This window comes from Arvicanthis niloticus, chromosome 19 (genome assembly GCF_011762505.2).
Source record: "Arvicanthis niloticus isolate mArvNil1 chromosome 19, mArvNil1.pat.X, whole genome shotgun sequence".
Classification (NCBI taxonomy): domain Eukaryota; kingdom Metazoa; phylum Chordata; class Mammalia; order Rodentia; family Muridae; genus Arvicanthis; species Arvicanthis niloticus.
In genome coordinates, this window is record NC_047676.1 from 13592934 (window position 1) to 13605226 (window position 12293).

Sequence of the window (12293 nt, forward strand, 5' to 3'; positions counted from 1 at the left end):
GTTCCAACTACTGCAGCAAAAATACCATTGCCTAGGTGGCTCATAGGTCACAGAGCTTTCCTTCTCAGGGTTCTGGAGGTGGGGGGATCCTGGTCACTGCAACCTAGGGAACACATTTCTAGGAAACTGAAGCTTGATCAGATTCTAATAATCCACTGTCAAGGTTGTGACCATGTACAGATTGACCTCTGTTAATAGCCTTCATTGCCAAGTTTGTAGACTCAAAAATGAGGTTACATACAGCCAAATCCTCCTTCCTAACCTAATACCACAATCCTCACTTCCAGTACTCAGTCTGAGGCTTTCCAGTTATTGGGTCCTGGATGTTAAGCTTAATGGGTATGGCTTTAAAATACGTTTTCTCAGAGTTTGGGGATTCAGAAGATGGTGTGTCCTACAGCCTGTCTCTTGGCCCTCTCTTGGCTTGCAGACGCACGCCTTCCTGTGGTGTCCTCGTAACATCTTTGTTCACACTCCTTGGTGTCTTTCTCTCGCTGATGGTCTGCTCATATCAACTAATTTAACATTATTAATCTCACTAAAATTCTTAGCTCTAAATACACAGTCAGCCAGCCACTTCTGCAGGGCGTGCTGCGAGTTGGGACCTCAGTGTGTTTGGAAGGATATATGGTTCAGTTGATGACACCAAACATTTAGACAGTCAACTACTTGCTCCAAGATTTGCTTCAATCCCAAACTATTGACTAGCCCTGTAGTGGGTGTGTCACCTACTGTACCAAGGGCTATAATGTAAACTAGATGAGCTGACCGTCAGGATCTGACTGATCAGGAAACTATGCCAAACAGGGCAGTTTACTTAAGACCAGACAGAGGCCATAGTGTCTAGTTTGCACACTGCCCTGGCCTACTTAGGGTAGAACAGTAAGTTCTATGTCATCCTATTCAGGATCCAAAAGAATGTATGTCACAAAGAGAGGCGATTATCAAATTTGTTTCCAAAACCCCAAAGATAAAATTTATAGAACAGGGAACTCTCAACTGTCATCCGGAGGACCACATGCTTGAAGGCCATGGTCAAGTCTCCTTTACTAGTGTAGTAAAAGTACAGTTCCCAGCAGAACTGGCCTAGTCATACTGCTTATGGCCTCTGTCTAAGGTCACAGTCCCCCTGGGTATATGAAGAGCTATGTCCACAGATAGCTTTTAATATTAGGAACATATCCAGTAGTTGCTCTGGAAAACATTCTATTATTATTATTATTATTATTATTATTATTATTATTATTATTATTATTATTCAATGGCAAAACCTTTAAGAAACCATACATCAAAACCAGATGTGAATACTTGTCATCAAATTCAGAGCACAGTGTCAAGAGGATACCTGTGGGTCACAGTCTTCCCTGGCAAGGCTTCAAAACAGAAGCTAGTCCCTGTTGGAGGAGCTGGCCCAACCAACATAGAGCAAGAAGTGGTGTCTAAGAACAGTACAAAAGGAGCCACAGCACACTCAGTCGGCACCCTTTCAGTGCTGGCATGGAAGAGAGCCATGGCCCTCCATCCCACTGTATGTGCAGACTGACGGCTAACTGACATTCCACAGCCAAAACAAAGAAGGGGAGAAAGGAGGCAGGTATTGGTCACTAATATTACATATCGGGAATGGCCACTTGATGTCAATGACCACACTATGTCACAGATGGTCTTTGATTGGCAGGCCTGCCTCAAGGCCAGAGACTGTTATCCCTCCCTAGGAAGGTAAAATTTTTTCTTGTTCTTTCCTGTGGGTCAAAATAAAAGACAAGCTGTGTACACTTGTGTGAAATTACCTTATGTGACACAGCACTGTGTACAGTGAATGCAGGTGATTGCAATTTTTTAGATCATTAAAACATTTAAATTTTTTTTTTTAATAAAAGGAGAGAGAGAGAGAGAGAGAGAGAGAGAGAGAGAGAGAGAGAGAGAGAGAGAAAATAAATAGAAAAATGAGAGGAAGAGGAAAGAAAACTCCTAGACCTCACAGCTCCAGTTTCTGTGGATCTGTGGACTTCCAGAACACAGTACTTTAAGAGGTAAGATTGGATAAAAAGGAATCTCTTTCCATTGTCGTTAATTCTTTAGGTTCTTCTAGCCCCAGCCCCAACATGCACATAGACTATGCTATCCACTCTGAAAGAGGCAGTGTGCAAGCCTGCAAGGTTCTGGCTCCAGTTCAACAAACACCCTCAAACCACAAGCCAGCACAGCAGAAACAGAATCTCCGTCTCCATGTACAATAGGCTGCGGAGTGAGCTTCCTTGCAGGCAGGCTGGTATCTGTGTTTGAGATCATATTCTAATGTCCCATTTCATGCTTGATCTTTCTAAAAGTGACCTTCAGTCAAAACACAGAATACTCGCAACACAGAATACGAGGTTTACTGACACATTCTTAAAGCAGGAAGCCAGGACATGCTGGAAGTACCACAGGGCAAGGCTACTGTCCTGAATGTGATCTGAAGGCCACACACTCAGGTGACTCAGGTGGACCATACCTTTGAAGTAGACTACAGCCACATGATGGGCTGCAGCTGTTGAGGGGGGCTAGCTACCTCATGAGGGGCTTTACTGTTTCTTTATAAAATGAATCTTATGTGTTTGATTGATTTGTTTGATTGATTTGGTTTGTTTTGGGGTTTTGTTGTTCTTTTTGTTTGTTTGTTTTCATTTACAAATAATACAACGGCAGCTCAGAAAGACTGGTCGTTGGACAGGGTTCATCTTGCTAAAAGCTAGTTAATCTGGTTCTATAACCCCTCCTAACTACGCATGTGCACGCATGCTCACATAACTTGCCTGCCTCCATGAGCACTCATTTCTACTATAACCCCATCCAAACAATAATTTAGAGATTAAATATCTATTACACAGCATAAATGTAAAACATAAACATGTTAGGCACAGGAAAATCCAACCACAGACACGAAGATGACTCTTAAAGGGTGGCCTACAAGAATTCAAACCACGAGCTGAAAGGCATGAAGACAGCAACAAAGTTGAGACTCACCCTTCAGGGTGGGAACTGGATACTTCATTATTAGTGTGGTGTATCCTCCACAGAATAGGAGAAGTCACACTAACACAGGAAACTGTCCCTGTCTTGTCGCTGTAGAAAAGAATCCACGAACAAAGCAGAGCAACCCTAGAATCCGAGCATAAGTGAGTATGTTCACGTGTATGTACGAGTGTGTGCATGCGTGTCCTTGTGTGACTGTGTGTGTGTGTGTGGGGGGTGCACATGTGTGTAGTTAAGGAGAGATTCTGGAAACAGATGAACTAGCTTTTAGCAAGATGAACCGAGTCCAAGGAGCACATATCAACCTCAGGTTCTACGAGCATCCATGAGCCAGAACAGTGAACAGAACATTAGCACCCTGACTCCTCCACAGTGATTCCCTGGGGGTGCCAGTTCCTACACTTTTCAGTTCTTGCCAAAGAGCAGTGACTAACGAGAAAGAGCACAGAAATGATTAAAAGTGTTACAAGAAGGAACAAAGCCACCCCTTCCAATAAACAAGGCTGGGAACCCACATGGGTGTGCCAGAGAGGTGCCTACCCCCACCCCCAGCAGGCTCACTCATTCCCTGTTCCCTTTGTGTGCACACATGTGCACACACATCGGAACAAACAACCCTAACAACTCTCTAATTAAACAAGGGAGACAAAGCTCTCCCTCAGCACCAGTCCTCCCGGAGGTCCAAAGGAAAACATATGTCTCTCCTGGTAATTCCACCTGAGACTGTAGGCACCATATTAACTTTCTAAACAAGACAGACACAATCCATGAACACAATGCACAGGATGAGAATAAAGGGATATGTAATGAGCTCTCCAGATGAGCGGCACAGCTTCGGTTTATAACATCTGACATCAAACACAAACATGAAAAGGAAACACCTCAATCGGCGAGTGGCTTTCATTCACAATCAGCAAGGTGAACCGGAAGTCTCGGCTCCAAACCCAAGCTTTCATTTTGAGCAGAAGAGGAGAGAATAAGAGGCAGATCTATGCTTTAAACACTACAGAGAAATGTCCCCATCAAGCTAAGTTTGTTGAAAACAAGGCAATCATAAAACCTGTTACATCAGAATTTTAAATCCATATATCCAGAAAGAATTGACTCTCCTGTGAATAAATACCCATGCTTTCTCTGGCAAAGGCAACCAAACCTGCAGCAGAGCCCAACAAAGGCATGGTTGAGGGTTCCTGATTCACTACCAGATGCACACGGTGGTTACGCTCTGCGGTGACACAGACAGGAAAAGTCAACCGGGCTCTGTGGCAGCCTGCAATCAAATCAGACAACCAATGCTTCCCCGGGGTAACGTTTGCCCCTTCCACAGTGTTCCTCGTGGTTCCTATCTGCACGTTTACTTCCCTAGTCATCATACCATCTCCTTCTCCATTTTAAGCTGTGAGCACCACACAGGATGAGCCCACTCTTCTCTGTTCCCAGCATCTCCCGACTTTAGGCACTGCCTCCCAACAGCAGTGTTCAGTAGCTGTTTGCTTGGCGTTCATTCAACAACTGTCAAATGATTGACTCAAATAACACAGCTCATCCACATATAAGAGCAATGTAATTATTAATCTTGAGTTTTCTACATTCTCATAACACATTATCATAGCAGTAACAGCTTACTGAACTGAGACGGAATGTATAGAGACCATCACTACTTCTTTTTTTTTCCCATCACTGCTTCTGTATCATTTTTAAGATCTCAAGGAAGTGATGGTTACTATGAGTCCTGCGGACCCCGAGTACATGATTTCTTCTTCAGTAGAAGACCTGAATTCCATTGTCCCCTTTGCCTTAGTCATCTTTTACTGCCAATAACTGGGCAAATTATAAAGAAAAGCGATTTTTTTTCAGCTTTCATCTAAGATATAAGGTCAAAGGGCTGAGTCTAGTGGTGGCCCTTGTGCTGACAAGAAGAGCAAAAGAGAGCAGACATCGCATGTTCCGGGCCAAGACTGTGAACTTGAGAGTCTAAACCAAATTGACTACTGTCCAGACAGTTCATTAACCCATCAAACCTCTCATTATTTAAGCAGGTTAGCGTATTCTTAAAGGCAGAACCCTAATCACCATTTACAGGTCCTGCCTGTCTGTTATAGTCGTCTTGTGAAATTCCAACATAAGTTACGGAGGGCAGGTTCTAGCTTTGTTTCTGTTGCTGGGATAAAACATTTGAACCAAGAAAACTTGTGAAGGAGAGACTTTATTTCAGCTCACAGATTTAATTCATCAAGGGAAGCCATAATAGGAGGAGCACAAGACAAGAACCTGGAGGCAGCATTGGAAACAGAGGCCATGGAGAAATGCTGCTTACTGACTTGCTCAGCTTGCCTTCCAGATTCAACCCAGGACCATCTGCCCAGTGTGATACCACCACCCACAATGGAGCTTCCCTGCCCCACTCAATCAAGAAAATTCCCCACGGACTAATCTGATGGAAGCAATTCCTCCATTGAGGTCTCCTCCTCCCAGGTGACTCTATTTATATCAAGTTGACAAAAAAAAAAAAAAAAAAAAAAAAAAAAAAAAAAAAGGAAACTATACTCAAACCAAAACACCATCTATTGGACAACAGTCTGGGTTCTAATAACATGCCCTGAGCTAAAGCAAGATTGTAACCATGTGGCTGAGAGGGTCACAAGAGAGACTCTCCCATTTCCTTATCGCTAATGGACCTGGACCCCAGGTACTCCCACCAAGGCAAAGCAGCTAGGTTTATAGCAAAGACCGTACACCACTAAATATATGAATATATCTGTGCTTCTCTGTGATCTGTGGTCCCCTGGACCTGCCGCTGCTCAACAGGCACACTCGGGGATGGAGCAGGCAATACAGGAAGGGCGGACAGCACTGCGGTCTCATATGCAAAACTCACACAGAAGAAGACATCTGAGAGACAACTTCAGACTGAAAACACAGATCCAATACCTGAGTCCCACAGGGCACCAAATATCTACAAGAAGAGACTGATATACTCGGTGGTCCTACTAAAAATAAAGCTCAATGTGTTTTTACTCTCAGCATTTGGGAGGTAGGTAGAAGCGGGAAGATGAAGTTCAAAGGCAGCCTCAGCTACATAGCTAAGTTGAGCCCAGATTGAGCTATATGTAACCCTGTGTCAAACAACCAAAAGCAACCAATGAACTCCTGAGGTTCAGTTCCCATTGTGATTAGTGAAAGCCACTGTTTACTAAGACTAGTGGGTTTAAAAGAACACAAAAGCAATTCTGAAATTGCATCTTTATTGCCACTGAATTATTTTTAAATATATAATTCTAACATACTGAGCACTTCAGCCCAAACTGAAATTTCACCCCGAAGTACGCAGACAATCTGTATAATAATGAAAGAATGAAGCTTTAACTTTTTTACTTTTCATAAACAGTGAAAACAAGGCTACAGTTCTCACACTAAAAGTTCCCACTGAGGATTATAAAAATGATACCTTCCGAGTTTAGTTTACTCCGAAGGTATTTTTGAAAAAAGTATGCCAACAAGATATGCATCTGTTCCTTAAAAGATAAAGAAATGGGTAAAAATTTGCACAGTCAGTACCTTTTACCAGCACCCAGCAGGTTGCAAGAAGAATGTTCTTCCTTCTGATGAGGAGCCATTCCCCCACCAGAGAAGATGCTTTAGAATTTTGTGCAACTGGCAAGCAAATAGGCCCCAGACATGAAGCCATCGTTGACTCATAGTTTAATTTCCCCTCCAAGTTCTGGCTGTGTGCAAATCCACAGCAGTTACAGCTCATGCACGGTGCCTCTAAAGCACCGTGTTCTAGTGGACTTCTTTGGTCTCCAGTCTTTGTTCTATTCTAGTTTTATTTCAAAAGAAGAAAAGGCCAAAGTCTTAAGGCACTGGGTGCATACGGGGACTCTCAAGGGAGTCCAACCTTCTGGTTTTGCTGGGTCACACTGACAAAGAACTGTTACTCGTGAGCTTCACAGTCAAGTTAAAAAAAAAAACAGTTACAGAAATATCTTATCATATTTCTATCAGTTTATGATTTTGTAGTGAGACATACAGCTGCATGCAGCCCTGCAGGCTGTGAATTAGACACTCCTACAAGATTCATGGAGTTTACATGATGTATAATAACATGAAATGTGTGACAACAAGAAAGGTATAATAACCAGAAAGGGTTGCATGACACATAGAGAATATTCTACTGCAAACATTTCATTAAGTTGTGTTTGGATAACTAATAGAGCTATCAAAGTGACTGTGTCCATGTTAGCAGGTCACAGTTACTTTAGTAAACACCATGTAAATTTGTAATTAGAACAAGAAAACGTTTCCTTTGACTACCAAGTGTGTTTTCAGATGCCAGGGATTTCCTGTACAGAAGGTCGTTTAAATAAAGACAGAACTTCCCTCCTCTTTTGAAAGACAGTCATCTCCATGAGCACAATGCCTTGTTTCAAGTAGAGTCAAACTGAAGCCATTGCTATGGAAAGCAAGAGAATACCGTTGTCGGCTTCTATCAAAGTGATTTCAAACTGGCTGGTCCCTGTGTCTGGGAAGCAAGAAGGTTAAGTGCAAACCTAAGGCCTCAAGGGCACAGCTAAAAGCTGAGAATGGGGACATCTGTCAGGGCATTCACTCTAGACCTTCAAAAGGCTCCAGAGGTGCCTGTGCTCTTGTAAGCAACTCTAATGTAACTCACTAGGGTCATCGAAAAGGGGAGCAGGGGGATATGAAAATAGACGAGGGGCTAGCCAAGGAAGAAGAAAAATATGAGAGTGGGAAGGAGTTGGGGAGGGTCGTGGGAAGCAAATATGATCGAAATACTTTATAAGCATGTATAAAAATGCCACAACAAACGAACTACTGTATATAATAAATACACGCTAATAAAAAGTTTATTTTAAAACCCATACAAACAAAAAGGTCCCAGAGACACAGTTGTGTCAACACAATCAAGCTCCCACCCAGATCCATAAAACATAACCGGTGACCTGGGCATGCTAGAACATTCTCCCTTTGCTTCCTGAGCTCTGTCACGTTTGACACTTAGTAGCACAACTTACAGAAGGATGAGATTCTGACACTGATCATGGCTTTAGTGGAGACTCAGTTTCTTCATCCACAAACTGAAACAAAGCCTTCCCTCTCCCTTTATGTCATCACAGAGGTGCTGTCTTATGAAAGGCTTGCTTGCCAACCAAACAACCCACTTTACAGGTTACTGTCGGTGCAAGTTGAGCACAGCAGTAAATACCTCCCAGGAGTTGGAAAACTGAATGCAAGTTGGTGCCCTTAGAGAGCTGGGCAGGTCAATGTTCCCAGTAAGTCTATGATTCCTGGGCAGAGATCCTTTCACCTCTGATATAACATAATCTGTTTAGGTACACAGATTGGGAAAATAACTTTAAAATGCCACAGTGGCATTTGGAGCCCAGAAGGGTAAAGTGGCTTCATTGTGGCACTAAGCTACAGTATGACCAAGCCTAGAATATAAACAGTAATGACCTTCTATGAACTCAGTGCATCCTGGACAGTGACAAGCTGGAATATTTGTTTTAAATGCTGTATGACCAAGTCCTGACATGACTTTCCCTCTGCCCCATGGGTTGTTTAGAAACAACCTACTTTAGAATTACATAAAATAAAGAGAGAGAGAGAGAGAGAGAGAGAGAGAGAGAGAGAGAGAGAGGAGAGGGAGAGAAGGAAGGAAGGAAGGAAGGAAGGAAGGAAGGAAGGAAGGAAGGAAGGAAGGAAAAAAGAATTACATAAAGTTCCCAAAAAGCCAAGTCAGTTGTCAGACCAGACTTTGACCCCTCAGGGTACAACTTAGGTAAATCCAAAACTAAAAAGACAGACCCTGCTTGGGGATACTCTCAAGGAAAACCCCAGTCCCCTTCTCTTCCCAGAAGAGACCTTTCATGGTTGACCTGAGTTTCATGCTTCCTCAACTTTGTCACCTCACCCTGTCACTGCTTCCACACCCATACAGATGCTGTTTCCTCTGGATGGTTGCACACACTGCTTTCCTTGTTTGGAACAACTCCTTCCAGCTGCATACCAGGTGACCTGGCCAGCTCTATGATCATTTAAGATCTCGGCCAAACTGTCACTTCCTCTAGATCCTACCAGCCATGTGGCTGCCCTCCTAGATACCCAATTGTTACCCTGAAACGACCATGTCAGAATGTCATCTTCAAGTTAATACAATCAACAAAACCCAAATATACCTTGGACATACCTTGTACGTAATCTTCATTGTGACTAGATTTGGAATTATCTAGAAGATATCTACAGTTCTTTTACTTTAGTTTCTTCCCAGAGGTTCAGGAAAGACACACCATAGCCAATATCAAGCTCGGTGACTTCTACCTAACATGTCCCTAGTAGACATTTGCTAATAGACTCACTCATTTGTCATTTATTGTCACCCTTCCCATCCTTCATGGCCTTGGAGAGCCCTTCTCATCCAAAATACTTCTAATTATCATTACTAACTCAGCTATGGTGTGGCTATCCCAAGAGAATCCTATTTAAGGAAAGACCCTTGTTTCCATTATCAGCTTGGGGTACATGTTATGTGTGTACTTTACAACCCAAGTACCTGCTACTAACTGTACTTTCTCCCAAGAGGCATCAAATTGTAAGATCCAAGATTCTGATGACTCTAAGGATGTAAAATTATTTGGCCCTCCCTTTATTAGATTTTATTATAGTCAGTAGGTTATCAAAACCTGACACCTAAGAACCCAATGTTGGGGCTAGAGACATAGCCCGGAGGTTCAAAGCACTGGATGTTGTCCTAAGGACTTGGGTTCAATTCCCAGCACCAACATGAACATACATCCATGCCAGCAAAATATACATAAAATAAGATTTTTAAAAACTTAATGTTATATCTAAATGACCTAAAGATACACAGAGTTTATTTTTTTTTTATATGGGAAGCTTCTATTCACAAAATCATGCTCCATTTGCTTAGTTTCAAGTTTTTAGAAATAAAATATTATGATGTACAAAATGTCATCTTCAAGTTGATAAAACCAGCAAAAACCGAATACAGCTTATATTTTCGATGCTTAATCTTCACTGTGATTGGACGCACATATCTGGACATATCTTTGAGGGCGTTTCCAAAAGTTTACCTAAGGGGAAGACTTTATGCTGAATATGGGTGACACCACCTCGTGGGCTGGGAGCATGGATGGAATAAAAGAGAGAAAGGGAGAAAGCAGCTGAATTCCAGTATGTATCTCTCCTCTCTCTGATGGCAGACTCAGTGTAACCCACTGCCTCACATTCCTACAGCCATGGCCTCCATGCAGGACGGACCGCATCCTCTCACACCATCAGCCAAAATAAATCCATCCTTCCATATGTTGCTTCTTCTCAGGTCCTAACAATGCAAGTAACCAACACACTCATGACTGTTCTGTCCTAACGATGCAAATAAACAACACACACATGACTATTCTGTCCTAACCATGCAAGTAAACAACACACTCATGACTGTTCTGTGTCAAAACTCCAAACCATGGATATGAATTACTCAGAACTCACTCAGAACTGAGTGACTGTTAGACCAACTTTTAATTTAAAAATATATGAAGTGCCACACACGCTGACTGGGAAGGACTTTCCATAAGAGCACAGGTGGTATTGGAGGAAGAAAAGGCAAGAACGGCATGTGTCCTCCAGGACGATAAGCAGAAGACATGCACACATCCTCCCACCACACTCATGCAAACCGTCACGTCAGCCTCACCTATGTGATCACTGAGCACCTAGCACACACCAACAGAGCCTGTGGATGGCATCTGCCATCCTTTGGAGGCAGCCCCACAGTGGGAAAGGATTGACTTGTAGTTCCACATGGCATCTAAACACATGACCCTTCCTGTCCCTCCCTCCCTTAAGCACATCAGGGTAAAAAAGTAAAACAGGAATCAAGGTGCACAAGCAGGAGAGCAAAGAACAGCAGCCTAGATGTCAAAAACAAAGTCCTTTGGACAGGAGGGAGGCTAACTGCGATAACCGAGTGCAGGATATAAAAGCTTGGACCTCCGTGCTAGGATCTGAAGGGTGTGTGACAGGGTTGGGGAGCACGCAGATCTTCACAATGAAGAATTAGAACTTCATATCCCATCTTATTACCCACAACACAAGTTCAGGAGAGATGCCCTTTTAACCCTTTACAAAAATAGAGTGCTATTCTCTGAAAACATTGAAGAATAGTCTTCACATTCAGAGAGGAGGAGTACAGGAATTGCACTGGAAACAGGGGAGGGGGTACTAGTTATCATTCTGATCCCAGAGTCCCCATCTTTACGCCTTCCACCTCTCAAACTCAGTGCCCAGATCACAGCCAGGCTTCTACCACTTCTATGCCTGGCCCTGATGCCACAGGAGGCATGAGTGACTTAGGCCATTCCAAAAGTGGGCAGGCCAGAACACTGCTGGCCATTCGCTCAGGATGCAGAGAGATTTTCATCGAGTGAGCCACAGGAAACCACACGGTGAGGTCATACCTTGGCCCACCTTACTTCTTGTCATTCACTGTGAAATGGGAAGACGGGTCTAAGGCTCCCTATTAAATATTCCTATAAAGCCTCCAACATAGAGTACTAAACACATAGAAATAAGGAACACCAAATGAACACAGGAAAACCTTAATACCCACCTCCTCTCTTCCCCTGAAATTCTTCAGAAGAAAAAGCCAAAAGCCCAAATCCAGAAACAAAAATAAAAGCATTACAAGAGGAGAAATCAAAAATGAGGAAAAAAATGTCTTAACACTGAAAATAAGACAATAAATTTTAAGGGACAGAGAGATAAACGAATCCCAGTAGAGAACTGAAGCAGAGATAAACCCAGAGACAAATACTGAGGAAATCAGGAGCCATCCAAGAAGTCCAATGTTTGATAAATGCAATTTGCAGAAGAACAAAATTACAAAACCAAATTAAAAATATAACAAAAACCAACTCAGTGTTGTAAGAAAAACCTTCTGCAACTGAAGGACTGAGTTTGCAAATGAAGCCTTGACCAATGAACGAGAATAGGATGGTGGAGTCTGTTGGGACAAAGCATCAGGAAACCAAGGATAGAGAGAAGTACCTAGAAGCTTTTCAGAGGAAAAAGGAGTCAAAAAACCCATCACTCTTCAACCGCAAACCAGGCCAGGTTGGTGGCTCAGGTCTCCAATCCATGCTACCTGGGAAGCTGGAACAGAAATGCCATGATCCCTTGGACTTCTGGGGCAGCACAGGAAGACCCTGCCTCAAGCTGACATATCCATGAGAGGAGCA

General features: G+C 42.9%; 1 protein-coding gene across 3 annotated transcripts in view; it reads right to left on the reverse strand.

The window, feature by feature from the left end:
• Retreg1 (reticulophagy regulator 1) overlaps positions 1-12293 on the reverse strand; it is a 135518-nt gene that overhangs the window by 104337 nt on the left and 18888 nt on the right. Inside the window, exon 1 of one of the 3 annotated variants that reach the window (XM_076916400.1) lies at positions 4391-4473. The exons of 1 other annotated variant lie outside the window; for it this stretch is intronic. In XM_076916400.1, the coding sequence (XP_076772515.1) occupies positions 4391-4458 (68 nt within the window). In that variant the 5' untranslated portion in view covers positions 4459-4473. Of the gene's footprint in view, positions 1-3006; positions 3210-4390; positions 4474-12293 lie in introns of those variants that run through there. One more of the 3 variants, XM_076916399.1, reaches the window with a different exon arrangement.